A 20623-nucleotide genomic window follows, 5' to 3' on the forward strand; every position below is an offset into this window, starting at 1 on the left:
CTTGCTAAAAAAACGCCAACCGGATTAAACGAATTGCGAGAACTTCGCAAGTATAATAGAAACACCCAGCGATGTCGGAGTTAGGTGAAGGTTACTAGGTGGTGATGGCAAACAGACTGATGGGGTTGCAAATATCCATTGAATAAAGATATTATAAGAGCATGAAGTCATTGACAATTAGAGTGAATTAAATCAAGAGGTGAAAACCTCGTCGGTATACGCAATAAAATTGTGAGCTTTTGGTAGTGTGATTGGAGACCAGCTGAAAACATTTTATGAAATGCCACGAATCTTGACTTCCAATAATTCATATTGTAAGAAATAATCCTTGGTTGTTCTATACGCAGGATTACAATGGTATTTCTCAAGGTTTTAATTTATTAGAACTCGACCGCTATTAAGAACTGACTAACATAGATTTTATTTAGTGTAGGCAAACTGATGTGAGTCCACAGTTCAGTGCCACTCATAAATTACTTTGGACCTGACCGTTTCCGGTGCGTCGCCAGGATGTTTGGGCTCGCATATAATGTTGATCTATGTTGACTGATACACTTGGTGTTCTATATTCAGTGGGTCGACTGGAGATCAAGACCAAAAGCATCAAACTTGAGGTCCGAGGGTGAAGTCATTTTGCTGATCGCAACGAGGTGTGGGAGCAGTAGTGTTCCTCACGGATAAATAACAACCCCAGTATTTATTTGAACACATAAATATTGGTACAAGGGAGCAACAGATGCGTATGCGCCACGACAACCCCAGTACTACTGCCTCACAAAGGAACTAGGAGGGGTTAACCCTGAAAGGAACATGCCTTATCTTCTCCCCCGACAGATTACCAGTGCTCACAACAAGATCTGTCAACCACAGAGCTAATATATCGTGCATCTTTGAACTTAAGCAGCTAATCCCTGGACTTTGTGGTTATACTCAGGTTTACAAGAACTTCGCCACTGATCCATTTTCTTTTCTAAACCCATCAAAACGATATGGGTGAAGTGGGGAGTGTTAAACACCTGAATACCTGAAAGCAATTGAATTATTCTCATTCACAATGAAACACTTTCCTTGCTTCAAACTACTTAATACACTTTATTTGTCATTGTTAAATGGATGCAATTCAGTAACTGCAGCATAAGGTGAAGGAAGTTCAGGTGGTAACAAATGACGAATATTCCCATTAGCTTGAACATGCTTGTGTAAATAACTTAAAAGTTCTGTGATCCCGAAGAATTTCATGTTAAGATAGGTCTGCTGCAAACTACATCTTGATAACTAATAGCTGAAACGATTATATTAGTGTAAAAATCTATAAAACTGACTTAACCTAATGAAATCACTTATTTGGAATAAGGAGTTTCCTTTTTTTATACTATAATGAATAAAGTTATCAAATCATGTATTTTTTAAAATCATCCTAATTGTTATTTCACTGAAGCAAAATGAAAGTAATTGAAACGTATTAAACGAGGAATGGAGAGTCAAGGCAACCATAACCTGCTACTATTCCACCTTCATTAGATTCCAGTGGTTTTGATCGAAGAAGGTGACCAGAAAACTCATTCAGGAAGATTTCATCTTTACACCTGTTTACAAGAAAAAGCATTGGGATAGTATTTAAATTACAATTCGTAAGAGAAATCAATGAACAGTTCAATTACAGGCTTTCTACTTGAACACAACTAGTATTCGATCATAGGTGTCTTCGAAGAATTGCTCGTATATCCTGAGACTACCGAGTAAGTAATGCAGTTGTTAGGAAACGGGTACTAGGTAAGGATGCCAAATCAATTGATAACGTAGCGAAACTTCATCAGTTGAGATGTCTGGAACATATGTTACCTACGCCCAACCACCGACTGCCCCGACGTGCGATGTTTTATGGTGTATGAGTAGGTTGGAAGGAAGCTAGGGGCGGCCAGACCAAAACACGATACAAATCCGTGAAGTCACTGACAAGTGCAATGAGCCATGTTGGTAAGTGTAGACTAACTGGTTGGGATCCGCGAGACGATAGCAACTGAGACATTGAATGACATGTCTCAAAATCATTTGCAATGGCGCAGGCGCATCCACTTTTTGTGTTCTCTCGAATTCTAATCTTCGGAGTTTTTTCATGTCTCTTTTTCTCCTTCCAAATTTATTTCACTGGATAACACCCCTTGAATAACATCATCAAACCATAATCTTTCTAATTACTGCTTATACTTTTTCTACCTCTACCACTATAGAATGTGGATCGACAATTGTATCTCTGTGCTAATGTGGTAATGCAACCTGAACTGATGTACTTACATACGAATTTCTACGTTTTTGCTGACTGAATGTAATTTCGTCCGACTAAGTAAAGTAAACCACATTAGCAGTTACATAAAGACCTCAAAATAAATATGTTCTAAAATTAATTAAAGTGGATTGACATATCTACTTTCTAACATCTAGGTTCTAATAATTTAAATTGTATTTTCACAAAGAATTTCCTTTATTATTTAGTAGAGATTCTGTTTTTTTACTTACACCTTATTGCGAAAAATTTGACAGATATAAGCAGTATAGGAAATGGCAAAAATGTGCATAGACTCATGTTGCTATATTATATAAGCACAGAGATTCGTGCTGGTGGGCGGCTTATGCTCCTCCACGAGGGGTGACAGGGAAAATGAATCCCCGAAATAAAAGATATAACACAAATTTTAAAATCTAGATCTGGGTAGAGGGAGAGTGAATGCATCTTTACAAATGAGCTTGATTTTAGCATTATTATTTAACCTCATGCTAAATCCAAACAAGTAGTGTATACCTACCAACATACGTCTGGGCAGTAGCCCATGATTCATGGACTGATGTCATGTCATGGTTTGGCTGCCACATAAAATCCACCAATCATAACTTCGAAAATCAAAAATAAGTTGCGGGGTAATGCAATCATTCCCTGTTTTAATCCATCAACATTCCTTCAATCTAAAAGAATATAACTCATTTGAATCTCTATAATAGTATCATAAATGACAGTATTATAGTTTTACCAATTTTTAAAATGAAGTAAACGTGAATTAACGACCACTAAGTAAATTATTCATTGACAGAGTATTTTGCATTGGTTTTCAAAATCAAAATGACAAACTAGAAATAAAAGAAAGTACACTACTAGTTGTTAAACTTACGCAAGAATTGCACCAAAAATACCTAATTCAGTAACCATTTTCTTGACATTTAATTCTCCAGAAGCTGAAGTTGAATTCAATATAGAATTTTCAAAAATATATGGTTGTATACGCTCCATAAGTACATACAGTTTTCTTTCAGAATGATTCATAATTGACTTTAATTTCTGAACAAGTTCCTCTATGTATAATTAGTAAAGAGGATAACTGATTAAGAATTAGACCAATCTAAATCATAGTCAATAAGTTATTCTTCAAATGACATATCTATTAATCATTGATGATTAGAACTATTTTTGTAACAAACAATCTATTCCTATGATTTTACAACTCGTCCTTACTAAACCATAAGTAAATCTAGCTTTTAGCAAGATTTACATATTTGTCGTAAGTAATTAGCTAGTGTGTACATCTAAATTTGAGAACGGTACTGCTAATTTAATTGTTTTCGATAGGGTGCCGATAAAGACTTACAAGAGTGATTGTAAGAAACATAGTTTGGTCCTAGTGTTCGTAAAGCACGTCAATTATCATTAACTACAAATTGAAACTGGACATATTTTTATTTATATATTCTTTAAAGAAGGGCTCATATAGTAAAACTACCAAGTGAGTATTGCTGGTTATAGACATGATATTAGATAAATATGTTAGGTTAGATTGATAACGCTGTAAACCATGGTCGACCGGAATGATTGGGACAAGTGTTATTCTATGTCCTGTCATGGACTGTTAAATGAAATACGTGCAATTTGGAAAAAAGCCAAGAGTGAGTATATCGGAACGCGCTAGCGGTTCATGAAGTCGTTAACCACTGGTTAGGAAGGTGCAGATTTTGGTGTAGAAACTTTTGGATATATCCACTTCAAAACACTTCCAATTTATTACGAAATAGCCGTTCTATCTTCACGTTCATCATTTATAACATCCTTGACGGTCCTAAAATGTCAAGATTTTCAACAACCTCATCCTTTCATTATTTTTATGCTAAGATCGTGTGTATGGATGATGTTTCCTGATTCACTTCATCACTAGCTATTCGGACAAAGAGTCAGTCGTCAAAAAGTTCAAGATGCCTTACACTTAGAACGTCTGGAATAAAAGTAAATGTTGACGGTTATCATTGACCTTGCGTCACTACAATCTACTAAAATGCTTTATCCAATCTAAATGAGTCGTTTCCTTCAGTGTTTTCACAAAGCTTCATCAAAAATCTAAGTATCTCAGTCCTTATATTTATCGGACAACCCATAACATATTCGCTCCAAAACAATTATATTCGAAACATCGTATCTGGACATGGATGCTCTCTAGAAAAACCCACTCACACTAAGCACTTTTGAAGTGATAATAGTAATAACCGAAAAACCCAGCATAACTCAACACATTTTATAGACCGAGCCCGTAAACGACATACTTATCGCATAAAGGTTAATAACGTGAAAAGTGATTATTCACCTTAAAAGATCGACTAACAAATCTAATCGGATTGAATAAAATTAAAATGGTAGTTATCGAGAAAGATTTAACAAGAAAACCAATACCTCCAAAATAATTATTCCCTCCACCTTCTCTCTGTGGTTTCAAAACATAATTATCTGGTCTTAATAGACAATCGTTAATTACATATTGAATCTCAGTGGAATCCGATATTCCCATTTCTTCATCTAATGTATATTGATGGGCGAATGTAGATAAAATATTTAAATAACTTGAACTATCCGGATTAAAAAATCTAGATAAATATTTCGGTTTTGATATGGCGGCCTGTATTATTTTTGTATTTGCAAGCATATATTGTATGCATGGGCATTTGATAGCTAACGACCGTTCAAGTTGATATTTCACATCCCATGTCTACGCACGAAGTGAATAAAACACACACAAAACGGAAATATATAAAGACCAAATAGCTGAAAGTATCATTAACTAGATTTATGAGAAAAATTAACATAGATATTTTATTGGATTATTGAGCAGCTAATCTGGAAAGAAGTGTTATATATTGCCTAGAAGACTTATACGAATCAGTGCAGAAAATAAACCACAAGGGGAATAGATGTGCAGATCAAGTTGTATGTTGCAGTAAGTAGGGATATAAAATACCATGCTAAAATCTCGACAAACCTATGAGAGAAACACATCTATAATGCACACTGGAAACCTGTCAACAGTAGCGTGATGGGAATCTGAGTTTTATGTCTTGCTACATTCTTTGACTTGACTAGTTTAATTGTGAAATTTTCATGGATCTACAGAACAACATAATTAGTACAGACTTCAGGTAGAACTGAACTATTCGAACTTCTCCCCACATAACCTACTGATAGCATGTTTGGTCGAACCTGGTTTATTAATTATTGTTGACCTTTATTCTGTCATTATCTGCATATTTATTTTGACAGGATTAAACACGATTAAACCGTCCAGGTCAGAGAATGAAACTAATAAAATAACCCACCTAAAATAAAAATCTTGTCTCTACCATCGCAAGTTTCTTCTCCTTATATAAATTCTGTTTATTTGATTAGTTAGATGTTTAAATTTCTAACGCGGACCGTTGTATTAATCGAGTCATTGATAAGGCTGTTCATTATGGAGAGTAAAATCTGAGAAAACTTGATAAGCACAAAATTACAGCTCTGTAATAATGTAGATATAACAAATTCAGTATTGTGAATTATTATATTACGACATAATTTCTTATCTGTAAATGTAATCATGGCAGATTTAGTACTTACATATTATGTATTCACTGGAATCTAAGATACGGATGTAAATCTACAGTTTAATGAAAAAGAGATCTGAACACGCTGGAAAGATTAGATGGGAATAAACAATATGTGAAACCGTATGTTGGCATGTTGAAAGTAAAAAACATTGTTTGAAGTCACTAAATGTTAACGAGATGAGTTAAGTACATCAGGGATTAATTAAATTTTTTTTAAAACATTTGATAATATGTTAAAAGAAGTTAAGCACCTTTTAATTAATATCAACGAAATGTATGAATGGATTTTGATGAGAATATGAACTATACATTATTATGAAGTATAAAACAGATCCATTTTAATAATTCATATATAAAGGTTGCCAGTGAACTGTTAGTACGATTACAATTTATTTCAATATAGAATTAGACGACGAATGTTGCAGTCTTCTGTTTAATTGTTAAACAAAACACCATGAAAAATTTATTTTCATGATCTCAATCATTATCTGCAAGGTAATTCTTATTACTGTGCACGTCAGTAATTGACGAAAGAATTTAGTTTAGTTTTGCGATTGAACACTGTTAGATCCCGATAAGCATAATGAATGGTAATTTTTGGGATCCATTTATGGACCAATAATAAACGTATATTTTTATCGTATAATTGTTAAATAACTAAACTAGGCATATTCATATTCTTATTATTATAAGCTTTATTTTGACCCATAAACTATTATTATACGTTTTACCATTCTTGAATTATGCCCTATCTATTAATCACTACCTCCCTCATTCACAGCCACTTTTGGCCAAATCTTGTACAAATGTCATTTCCTATTTTATGGTACGTTGTGGTCTGTTTGATTGGTATATAAACTCCGTATATCTGAAATAAATGATTCATATCGCAGAGGCTCGGATTGGTGTTCTGGACTTAGTGGCTGTGCTAGACAGTAAGCGGGACCAATAAGGACTCCAGACTGCTCACACGGGTTTACGCGCTATTGATCCGATCGATAAGTCACTGCTCTCTAATCGGCGGTCACAAGTTATAAGAAACACAAAAAATATTCCAGGGAATACACGTGACGAAGAATGTCAACATGCAATCCATTAAATATTAATCAAGGATTTTTATAACGGACTGAATTTGGATACTTTTGGGTAATATGTAACCATTTATTATCAAATTATTCGGTCTGCAGTATGAGATTTTTTAGATAATACGCTATCTATTCTTTTTAAAAGTGTGGATGTGGTGAAATACAACTCGTTGACCAAAAGAGGTTTTTCCTCTAAGTAGCATTATTTTTCATGTTATAATCAACTTGATATTAGGAAAGCTCAGTGAAATGCTGGCCCTTAGTTAGCACCAAAATAGCATACTTAGCTAATCCCCTTTGAATGGATGTTTAATAAACCCACTTTATGCGAAGTAATTATTTGTTGCGTAACTTTCTTAGTTGAATTCGATGCCTTGACGATAGTCAGTCAGTAACAACGTAGAACTTCGTACGTACGTACATCAGTTCGAGTTGCCACACCACATCAGCACAGAGATGCAGTGGTCGATTCAAAACCCGTAGTGCTAGATGTAGTAAAATTATAAGCTGTGATCAGAAAAATTAGGATTTGAAGTATAATCCAGTGAAATGAATTTGAAAAGAGAAAAAAGAAAGGGATATGAAGAATTCAGAAGATTAGAATTTGGGAGAACACAAAGAATGGATGCACCTGCACCATTGCAAACGATTTTGAGCCATGTCATTCAGGGTCTAACCATCGGTTGCTATCATCTCGCGGTCCCCAACCAGGTAGTCTACATCTACCAACATGACTCAGTCCACTTGTCAGTGACTTCATGGACTTGTGCCATGTTTTGATCTGGCCGCCCCTAGCCTTGACGATAAATTAAATGATTTATCCATATCGCAAATTATATTTTTAATACTAAACGTACAGCCACATGTAGATACAAAAACATGTGACATGAATGCTTCCCCAATGTGCATGTTTCAAACTTATAAGGACAAATACTAATTGTAGGATTTTTGATCATTCTGATTTTTCATGATCACATTTATTTATCCATCAAGTGTAAAAAAACATTTATCAAATATATTACGACGCTATGCAAAACGATCAGAAACAATTGTTAAACTCAGTAAAATACTGATATAAACGTTTAATAGCTTTCTTGACCATAAATGAAAACAGATAATTGATGGAATTAGAGAAAACTGTATTATCAAATAATTCATATCTACTGATAAACAAATTTCAACTGCTTCCTGTTACTTTTGGATAAAGTTGAAAATATTTAGATTATTACGAATACTGTCCAACAACTTAGTAACTTAGTCTTACAGTTCCCTGTGCTTAAAAGTATCAGTGATATTCGTATTTAAATGTTTGTATTCTTCTCAGAAACTATTGATTTTTTTATGGTAAACATTATTTATTTAGTCCAGATTATTTGTAAAACACGTAAACTTAAGCAAAAACAATTTTTCTGGAAACCAATCAAACAAGTAGTTAGGACATTTTGTATTATAGACAAATACATGTCATAACAAGAAAAAAATCAGATTACAATACACTATTTTCCTGACCACTCGGTGATTTTGATACCTCGGTGTCCCACAACCATGAAATTTTGGCAGACTAAAGGCTGGATGTTATACTTATTGATCCTAGTCTCTCGAGTCTAGCTGAAGTCTAGGAAACCTTTAATTATTTAAATGTTAGACATTACTATGTTTGGACGCCATCAACAATACTATTCCTGAGTTGTTGTAGTTGTTTTCCCCTGATAAACTGCACATACATCAGTATTAAATATACTTAACACAACTGTGAAGCACATGGGAGCAAAGGTATTGTAAAATAGATGCAATTGAGTAAACTGAAGTATATAATACTCAGACTGCCCCATCTGTCATCGTTGAATGTGCTATCGTGATGCAACACACAAAATACGTATCCAGAACTTAAGACTTTAATGTACGTCTTACTTAATACTGTGGTAGGAATTCTTTCTACAATAATGCTATAATATCAGTTACCTGACTTACAGTAACAAAAAACAACAAAATATATGCAAAAAATTGGCTTTTTTAACTGCAAGATGACTGCATAATATTTGCATTATTTGCAACCAACAGTTCATTTCTGTAACGCAGCATCAACATGATGGGTAAAATTTTTATGTTGCACATTTCAGGTTTAGTCCCATTAATCATGTTTTTATATACCAACATTTGTTGTCTTATTTCAGTAACAAATGTTTCGTTATGACGTGTCAACCAAACTCGGTTATCTAATCTAATGTAGTGAATATCATAACATTTTTATCAATTTGATCTTATCCTTAAAATTGGCATGACTCGTGTAACTTATTATTATTCGAGAATAAACTATATTATTATTATTATTATTATTATTATTATTATTATTATTATTATTATTATTATTATTATTATTATTATTATTATTATTATTATTATTATTATTATTATTATTATTATTATTATTATTATTATTATTATTATTATTATTATTATTATTATTATTATTATTATTATTATTATTATTATTATTATTATTATTATTATTATTATTATTATTATTATTATTATTATTATTATTATTATTATTATTATTATTATTATTATTATTATTATTATTATTATTATTATTATTATTATTATTATTATTATTATTATTATTATTATTATTATTATTATTATTATTATTATTATTATTATTATTATTATTATTATTATTATTATTATTATTATTATTATTATTATTATTATTATTATTATTATTATTATTATTATTATTATTATTATTATTATTATTATTATTATTATTATTATTATTATTATTATTATTATTATTATTATTATTATTATTATTATTATTATTATTATTATTATTATTATTATTATTATTATTATTATTATTATTATTATTATTATTATTATTATTATTATTATTATTATTATTATTATTATTATTATTATTATTATTATTATTATTATTATTATTATTATTATTATTATTATTATTATTATTATTATTATTATTATTATTATTATTATTATTATTATTATTATTATTATTATTATTATTATTATTATTATTATTATTATTATTATTATTATTATTATTATTATTATTATTATTATTATTATTATTATTATTATTATTATTATTATTATTATTATTATTATTATTATTATTATTATTATTATTATTATTATTATTATTATTATTATTATTATTATTATTATTATTATTATTATTATTATTATTATTATTATTATTATTATTATTATTATTATTATTATTATTATTATTAGACGGAAGCGTTATTGAACAATTCGACCTTAATGAACACTATTTTAAAAAAATTTGTATCAGCCAACAGTTTTAAATAATAAAAATAATATTAGCTTGGAGAAAACGATTGTATGATGTAGAGGTAGTGGTAACTGGAAAAACATTCCATCCGTATTATTAGTCGTTCTATATTCAAAACCAGTATTATAAGAACTTTTTGGGTGCCACATTTAATAATACCTTGTTTTTCTACATAGCAGACATCGATGATCTTTCCAAGTGAAGATGATTCGGCCCTCTTCAGGGGCCCTTCGACAAGATGATTTATTAGTCTACAGTTTATGTTTTTGTTAAATAAACATAACATCACTGCAGACAAATGTTCTGCGCTTCATGTTAAATTGTTACTTACATAGGTTTTTTACTGAACGAGTCACATCTGTAGTCTGTATAACAGGTTCAGTTGGTTTGGTAAATAGTTTATATGGAATTCAGTTGTCAATAACTATTAAACCTAAGAATAATTTCAAATGAACATATAGTGAAATGCAATAGAACTGATTTGCAACTATATGCGAAAATATTTGACAAAATAAAGATGGTTAAAAGTTATTTAAAGCGTAAGCGACCATAGAACATGAAACATAAACGTCAATCAGAAACTAATACACTTGAAACCTGACCATCATGTCTAATTTCTGCTCATTATATCACCGCGAAGAATTTTACGGAATAACAACTTTAAATCAGTATTGAAAGATTAATAAAGAAATTGTATGTGATAAACAAGTGGTTAAAAGGAGATAAGATCAAAAGTGAAGAATAATTGATGGGAAAATATCACATAACTTAACACAAACATTATCAGAAGGATAAACATCACTCACTTCGTCATCAGGGAAAGCATCTGGAGTATAGCCAGTTCTAAAATATACAACAGCTACCTCTTGATTGTCTCTAAAAATACAACAGACTTTGTTTAGCGACAAAAAAATATATTATTATAATAAGCAGCAGCTTATGAGACCCAATTATTGATATACTGAGATAGACAACGCCACATTCCGAATTTACATCACGGACTGACCTTAGACAGCCAATGAAAAATAGGAAGCACTAGACAGCTATTTCATCCTAGCATGTGACTCGTCAGCAGTACATACCTACGACTCCACTGGAAATTGAACCCGAGTACTTCAGATCTCGAAGCGAGTGCTTAACCCTTAGACCACTGAGCCGAGACCCAGTAGTATATATTTGACAATATTCATGGGTATAGCTTCCTAACGCAACTATCAAGTAGTCCCTAGTTTTGAATGGTTCACTGACGAAAATCAACCCTTGATGTTATTAACATAATATCGTGATTGTCTACGCATTTACCCCCTCTTAGCAGCACATATAAACAAGAAACACAGTAAGAATTATAAAGAAAAGGTAGCAGGACCGTAGATTATAGGATTTTCCAACTAAATGTCAGACACGATATAATTATGTTCACATAAACCAACCGTATTGGTGAATTTACATAGGGTAGAAAAACGTGCCTTATATTTCTCATGGGCTGCTATGATCAATTAGATGTCTAACATCAGAGATCGTACTACCAGAAAGTACAGTGAAGGAAACTTAGACACCTAAGAACATATATTCAAATGAATACCTTAAATACGCCCTTTAAACATGTTTTACACCAATTATGTTAGAAATTCTTTAAGCTCTCTTAACAGTATGGGGATATGTGCAGAATGAAGTATTTTCACTGTTGAATTCACAAGTCAATCTAAGCTAGACCATCACTGAAAACCTGGAAACACTGGACGACCGTTTCTTCCAGTTATGAGACTCCTCAGCATTGTGAACCTACCATCCCTCAGGAGGGATTCGAAACCACGACCTTCGGTCTCGTGCGCGAATGAAATGGCAGTCCACTGCTCCCAGGTTTTGAATTGAGTAGCGAGAAAACCAAAGTAGGTCCCACCAACAACTGAGGTCACACTTAGGTAGTTCTAAAAACGAGGCTGACCCAGATGTTGCTTGGAAAGGCATACAAACAGCTGTGGAAACAGCAGTGACATCTATCAGTGATTTAAACCACAGGGTTACAAAGAACCAATGGATTTCCTCAAGGTCTATTGCACTGATAGATTCTCGCAAACTCGTCCCATCAGGTTCCGAACATGATGAAGAGCGACAACAAATCAGATCTAGGTTAAGAAAAAGTCTAAGAAACGACCGTGAGCAGTGGTGGGCAATGAAAGCAAAAGAGATGGAAAAGGCGGCGGCTGTAGGGAACACAAGACAGCTCTACCGACTAATAAAAGAAACTGGAATTAATAAGTGTAACTCAGACTATTTCGGAAAAAGACAACACTCTCATTTGCTCCCAGTCCACACGTTTAGAACGATGGGCGGAACATTTTAGGGAACAGTTCAGCTGGCCTTCAGTTACTCTACAACTACCCTCCATTCCCAGACAGTGTGAATGGGACATTGATATAGGTCCCCCAACTCTAGCTGAAGTCTAAAAGGCTATAGTTAACCTGAAACGAGGGAGGGCAGCTGGTCCAGATAGATTGGCTCCAGAAGTCTTTAAGGATGGTGGTTCAATTTTAGCGATTAGGTTGACTAATATTTTAGCTAAAATCTGGGAGTTGGACGTTATTCCATCTGACTGGTCACAATCACTCATCGTCCCAATATATAAGTGAGGGTCGAAATCATCCTGTAACAACCATAGAGAGATTAGTTTAACTAATATAGCATCTAAAATATTATCTTCGATGATTATCCGACGCCTAACTAAGACTTGTGAACTGCAAACACGAGAGCATTAAGCTGGCTTTTGACCATGTCGTGGCTGCATCGACCACATATTCACCATTCGTCAGGTTCTAGGACATAAGCATACTTATTGGCGTCCGACAATGGTGGTCTTTCTTGACTTAAAAGCAGCATTTGACTCGGTAGACCGAGAGGTTCTGTGGCAGTGTGTCATTGGAAGGCGTACCTCAGAAGTACATAAACCTTGTAAAGGCTCTCTACTCGAACACTACTAGTCGCGTCAGAGCTTATGGCGAACTGTCATCTGCTTTTGCAACCTCAAGTGGTGTCTGTCAAGGCTGTCCACTTTCTTCATTTTTGTTTAACTTCATCATAGACCTACTGATGGAAATAACATTTCATACACATAGTTCCCTTTACCATTTTGAAAAGAGCAAGAACAAATACTCTAGCAGAATAGAATGAATTCATTTTATTTCGTAGGTTCTCGTCAGCTGCTTACAACTTGTGATATTTAAAAAATCATAATTACTTAATAGGTTTAAATTGCTTGCATTGCTTACTAAATTATCGGGTATTGATCTCCTACCAGGAGGTCCACTTATCGACTTAGAATACGCAGATGACATAGTCCTGTTTGGTGAAGATACTGACAAAATGCAGAGTCTTCTGGTAGCACTGAGCAACAATGCCAGAATGTTTGGGATGCGCTTCTCTCCCTCGAAATGCAAGTTGTTGCTTCAGGACTGGTCTGCGTCAACACCTGAACTAAGGATAGGGAGTGAAGTAGTCGAACGCGTCGACAACTTCACTTATCTTGGAAGTCTGATCAGCCCTAATGGGTTGATGTCTGACGAAATCTCAGCACGGATTCGAAAAGCTCGTTTGGCTTTTGCCAACTTGCGTCACCTTTGGCGAAGGCGAGATATCCGTCTATCAATAGAAGGACGGGTATACTGCGCGGCAGTCCTTTCTGTTTTACTTTACGGTAGCGAAACATGGTCATTAAGAGTAGAAGACACTCGTAAGCTATTAGTATTTGACCACAGATGCCTCAGAAATATTGCTGGCATCTGCTGGGATCACCGGGTAAGTAATAGTGAGGTTAAACGCAGGGTATTAGTGAATGATGGTAAATCAGTTGATGAGGTTGTGAATCTTCATCGATTGAGATGGTTGGGCCACGTGTTAAGTATGCGCGAACACCGACTACCACGACGTGCAATGCTAACCGGTGTGGGGGATGGCTGGAAGAAAATTAGGGGCAGCCAAAACAAAATGTGGCATCAGTGCTTGAAGACACTAACTTTGAGTCTGAGCCATGTTGGTAGATGTACGTGTATACACTCTGTCTTCCCTTAAACTATGAGATAACAATTATTTCATATTTTTCTTTCTACTAATTAATTCTTTCTTCCTGCACTATATCCTTATATGCAATCTTTTTTTATATATTACCACCATTGACTTAACCACTCCTATAAATCCGGTGTTCATCTTGCTGTGCTAATGCGGTATGGCAACTTGGACCGATGCATATATATGCCTGGTCCTACGTTGTAACTGACTGACTGGCTATAAGCGAGACGTTTCGCGAATCCGCAAGCGGCTTTACTCGCCATTTTTGTGGCGTCATGAAGCTGCAACGAATGCTCATCTATACTTTTCGGTGGAATGGTAGCTAGCCTAGAAACTAGCTCTGTTCGATACTTACTTGCAACAGAAGTTGCAACCAGCTTGCTGACATCAATCCCTTGGTGACGGTCACTTCGTTGGCCACTGAAAAGTAAGGTAAGGTTGGCGCAGACCAGGGCATGATCAGAGTCTAGATAGGTACTCCAAAAGGAGCGGAAGTCTTGTACACAACCACGCCAGTGGTAGCGGATCACGATGTGATCAATATGAGTCCAGGCTTCAGATGCAGAGGGAGGACGCCAGGTGGCACATCGGCGATGACTGTGCCGAAAGTTAGTGCCAGCCAGAAACAGGTTGTGGTCTGTGCACAGTTGCAATAGACGGTCCCCGTTATCTGTCTTGAGACCAACAAGTCCCCATCGGCCACCTAAACGACTCTCTTCTGTGCCTAGACGCCCGACCTGAGCATTCAAGTCTCTGGCTAGTACTACAATATCTGTCGAACGCACTTTCTGGAGAAGAACAGTTAACTGGTGGTAAAATTCATCCTTGATTGCATCCGGGCTGCAATCTGTCGGGGAATAGGCAAAGATGACGAAAAGACATCGTTTCTCACACCGATTTCTCCTCAATTTGATGGAACTTTCTAATCTAACAGCACATAACCGACTGTTAATAGAATCCAATCGATTAGTGCTGCCTTAGCTCTAGCGCTTAGTGCGACACCAACGCCAGCAAGACCAGAAGAAGATGCCTAACGGTCCCCGGATAAACGCACGTAAAACAAGCTTTTGAAGCGACAGCGAATTTGTAGTACTTCACCAGTCTTTAATACGGGTCTCGGATAGACAACAAACGTCAATGTTAAGACTTTCCAAAGACATAGCAAGCCCTATCTGTTGTTCGACCTGCATAAGTGTGCGGAAGTTGAAGGCAGCCAGTTTGAATGGTGCACGCGGTTTCAGAAAAACTGTTTCAGTATTCGTATTTGGTGGTGCATTCAATTTTCAACCAGTCAGTGACTCGAGAACGTTTAGATAGAAGTGAGATTCCACCATAGGCGAGCTCCTGTATAAGTCGAAAAATGAGGATGCATAAAGTGAGAATAAATAGAGTGAATAAATGACGTAGTGAATAATAATAATAATAATAATAATAATAATAATAATAATAATAATGTGAATCGTTTGACTGTTAATCGAAGCAAGTATAGTATTTTCCTTAAGTATCGTCACTTCATTCTGTTTGTGTATGGGCTGTGATACTGCCCGGATGCCCAGACCGAAGCAGGTGGTTTTCTTAGGGAGCCACACCCCGAGCCTTTGACCTAAAGGTCTGACCCATAAGGCAGTGAAGCATCGTGAGGAGATGCAGTTCCATGGTAGCCGGTGACCAACGATTGGTTCATACGCCATTTGTTCCCTCAGGATGCTGGAGCCTATATGCGCCATTGGTTTGAAATCCGGTTAAAGCGGCGGGCATTCGCTTTTTGTCCTCTCATTTTCGTAAACAACACCCCTGGTGAGAGAAGGCAGTGAGTAGGACTTCCTTGGCAGAGGCTGTATACGCGTGGCCACGTGAGAGCATTTCGAGAGGGAGGGAGGGTCCACCCAATCCTCGGCCATACCAGGGCATTTGGGAGCCCTAGATTTTACTGCTAGCCACCATCTACCTCTGCTTATAATACTCGTGACTTAAAGCGATATCGATGAAAACTGATCAGGATGCAAATATGACAATTAGAGACTGATCAGTTGCAGTCCTAAACATCAGCAAATTCAAACAACCAACACCCAAGTGAACTAAAACATACGTTGTTTATAGTAAGTGATAGGAAAATTTAATGTATCAAAGCACCGAAATGCTAATCGCTTAGTCATTTAACTCTTTAATTTTAGCAATTTAAAATAATATATTTACTACAGTGTTGTTAGATCTTATTTAACCTCAATAATTACTGAAACTGTACACTCGTTATTGATAACTAATTGACTTAATAAAAAAGATAGCCCAAAAGATTAAATGAGTTAGGCAGGTAGGTAATAATTTTACAACTTACACAAATAAACGGGAATTCACATCCAATTTTAGACCAGTTTTTAGATAATCAAATGAATGATATAACACATTCACTTTAGGATTTTTCAGTAGAAGACAACCAAACAATGCTCGTTGATCATAAATATTTTTTTCATTCTTACCAACAACTACAAGAATAGATATGTTTGACGTGATTAAATTTCTTCTAGAGCAATCTTCGACATACATACGACAAGCAGATAATAAAGCTTCGCTAAATCTATCAGCAGAAAAGCAATCAGGTACCTAAATGTAAGATTGATGACATGAATGAAATTTTCAATACATTAAATTCATATCATTTGTATGATAGCGCCATAGTCCGAAACCATATAAATACATTCTAAGTCCTAAGGCGCTTAAATATATACAAAAAGAAATAACCATTTGATAAAGTGTATATTCCGGATTGTTTAAGTCAATGTATAGATCAGTTCAATAAAATTATTGTTCAGTATTATAAGCCATTAAAAAACTATAATCTCAGGTAAATGATATCCGTCAGATAATATACATGTAAACAATGATTTCGGGTTTCATATAATTTTAACTTTGGATACCACTTGTTGCTACTATGTAATGTAGTCTTCTGGAAATAAACTACAATCCTAATTTTTAAATTGCCCAAATAAGTCAATAAGATCAATCATTACATAGAATGATTTTTTTGCATATGAAACAAATATTAGGATTTGCTGAACTAGACGAAAATCTAACCGTAAAAAATAAAGTGATACCGGATGAACTCAAGAGATTATTGAACAAGTCTGACTTTTGAAAGCACCGCCAACATAAAGACACAGACCAGTCCGTCAAAAGGCAGTAGAATTGCAAAAACATGAACAGCTTTTGGAAAAAGTATATGATTCACGAAAAAATCTAAAATAAACATCCATTTTATTATGCAAGGAATTATACTCTCAAAAATGACTGAGATCATATATAATAACAATGAGGTGAATAAAATTATTCTCAACTTACACGATTATTTAAATCGCTTGAAATTCCATGCAAAGATAAGGAAATACGATGTTGTGGAACAATACGCTGAGCAAGACCACAAAAGCTACATGCAATCATATTGAATTCAACTTGTCGAATCAACAAGCTATCCCAAGCTTCATCTTGAGTCTCAATATCAGATTGAGCGGCTACTACTGTACTTTGTAACCGGTTCGCAAGAAAAGTCCGTTTAGTATCGCATAAATCTCCTTGTACATGAAGCATATAATCGGATCGGTTCAATCCTAACACTATATCCTGAGAAAAGGGATAAAAAACAAAGTTCGAGGGTAACTTCTTTGGGTTTACAAACGAGGTAAAGACTAGGTACAAACGTCTCTGTTGACAAAATTTGGAATGTAATTTTCAGACCTAGTAAGTCATGTTTAAATCGAAGTTTTACTGCCATAAAACACACATTTGGCAGTAATAATAAAGCTAATGAATAGATATGGAGAAAAGTCAGCTTTCAACTCATGTGAGTCTTTTTGCCCCATAATGTCGATTGTTCACTATGGGTCAAAAAGTACTGGCTATGAACATCCTACAGGGATAGTCGATCGAATCATGCAAAGGAAAGGAAATCTCATTAATGAGGCAGTAGTCGGCTCAGAAGTTTGGTTACACCATGATGACCACCTGAAAGCAACTTCGACAACCGATGTGAAATACCTCATATTATTCTATTACACACTTTTGAAATCAAGCCCCCGGAAACGGCCAACCCAGTCTCTGCGCGAACGAAGAGTGATACTATTTTTTGACTGCCTAGAAGGTAGACAGCTCAAAAGCAAGGAACGCGGATGCGAGCGGACCACAACGCTATGTCCCACTAATCTGCTCAAAAGAGAGATTTCAACAGGACACATATTGTATTAATATATGTTCCGTGCAGGATAATGTTGAAGCATACTGATTTATTCATTTTTAGCCGATTGGGGCTAAAAGATGAATAAAAACTCAAGAATATTCTTGTGTATAAATTATAAATTTACTAAGTTCTCACGCTGTGATCGCAACCTCCATTCAACTTTAAACCCGGAATCCGCTCTTTGAAATATCACAATAAGTCTTACCTTATTCTATAACGAATTTGTAATGAGCATTTTACAAAACCACATCTGAACTGTCTACAGCTGTGACACTTCAGAATCGAAGTGACGAAAACGCTGCTTATCACTGACAGCGCTATTATTTCGTCCATTTTCTACAATGCTATCCTTTTTTGACAAATTAATCATTTTTAAGAAATCATTAACATTCTCACGTGCGTCGAATGAGTTGGAACGAACCAGATGTAGCAGGTAAACGTTGGTATGCATTTTTATTTCGTCTAAACTAAAAAGCTTTCTGAATAAACATGCGTAAACTATGCATTAATTGCTTTTTTTTAGATCATGGAATGGAGATAACTTTTTTCTCCAAGTTAAAGTGTTGACGTTTAACCGTCACCCCCATGTAAACATTGACAACTTTATGTAAAACATGTTTAGAAATTGTTTTCACATAAACCACTGTTTGAGTGAGAAGATAACTTGATTGTCTTAAGATATTAAAGACGAACTTTATAAGTGCACAAGCGGTAGTAAACTAGTCCGTTAGGTTTTGCAAAAAGTTGACTATTTGACATGTTAATATTGGAGGGAAGTAGACAATTCGCTGTTAATTTTAGGGAAAAGCAAACAATTTGTAAAAGATAAGGGTGTTTTATGTTGTGGAGTTGCAACTTGGAAAATGTATACAACTATCATCAAAAAGGTAAAGGTATTTATAGAGATATCTAACCAAAATTTACTGGCCAGAGACAGAGATAGTCGAATATAATAGATCAAACCAACTTTCAGCTTAAGAGGAAATTGTTGCACTGATGCCTTGTCAATTACATAAAGCCCTAATCAATAAATAAATGATTATTTTGATTAGTAGAAAACAGAATTTGAGTAAACTCAATTTAGACAATATTTTTATCAGACTTGCAAATGAAAGTTGAAAACCATTTAAATCTGACTAATTATTACATATTTACCGAGATAGTGCTTTATAAGTTAACCAATAATCATTCTGCAAACAAAAAAAACGCTTTTTAGATTCGGGGCTAATGCTACTAAAGTATGCTGAATAAGGTAGAAACGATAGACATTTAATTCAATACACTCTTATTAGGGCTATAGAGAGAAGTGATCGATATCAAAATTGTAAACTGAGATCAGTCTGATAAGCAGGCAACTATGAGATTGTGTGAAATATCATCAAAACTGATAGGCAAGCCGAATGAAAAAAATATTAGATAAGGTAATGATAGTAAACTAAAATTGAGTGGAGAAACACGGTATTTGTACTAATTGATGACTCCTTTATAGTTTATTCCGCTGCCAATTCGAAGTCCAAACAGAATGCGTTCATTTATACTCATCGAGTTCCATCTGTCTTAAATGGCACTATTCTGACAGTTCCTGCTTAGCAAATCATTTTGACTACTTATAATTATCAGTGTATTTATCTCAGGATAGTAGGGATTATGGATACCCGGACTATTCACATTAACATACAGGATGCTCGTTGGTTGCAATGTGAAAAATAAGTGATAATTCGGATATACAGTCAGTAACAACAGAACTTCGTACGTATGTACATCACGAGTTGCCATACCACATTAGCACAGAGATCTAGTTGTCGATTCAAATCCCGTAGTGGTAGAGGTAGTAAGAGTATAAGCAGTAATTAGAAACATTAGGGTCAGGAGAAAAATTGATTGGCAGTGCACATATTATGAGAATACAGAAGTGTAGGAATAATAGAGGAAGTGGAGATGATAATAAGCGAAATAGAAACAAGTTAATGATGAGATAATGACAACAGTATGCAAGTTACGAGACACGCATCCGACACAAATGTTTCA

The 20623-nt window shown here is 34.5% G+C and overlaps 1 protein-coding gene across 1 annotated transcript; it reads right to left on the reverse strand.

Annotated features, from left to right (window-relative positions):
• Positions 1–1449: 1449 nt before the first annotated feature.
• MS3_00002530 (uncharacterized protein) lies at positions 1450–20315 on the reverse strand. The gene is made up of 6 exons (XM_051210125.1): positions 17704–20315; positions 16703–16968; positions 11112–11181; positions 4709–5021; positions 3165–3345; positions 1450–1586 (listed from the first exon to the last, which is right to left on the reverse strand). Exons 1-6 carry the CDS (start codon positions 17947–17949, stop codon positions 1463–1465), a joined length of 1200 nt encoding a protein of 399 aa, XP_051064086.1. The 5' UTR covers positions 17950–20315; the 3' UTR covers positions 1450–1462.
• Between the last annotated feature and the right edge of the window lie 308 nt (positions 20316–20623).

Source organism: Schistosoma haematobium (genome assembly GCF_000699445.3).
Source record: "Schistosoma haematobium chromosome Unknown HiC_scaffold_198, whole genome shotgun sequence".
Taxonomy (NCBI): Eukaryota; Metazoa; Platyhelminthes; class Trematoda; order Strigeidida; family Schistosomatidae; genus Schistosoma; species Schistosoma haematobium.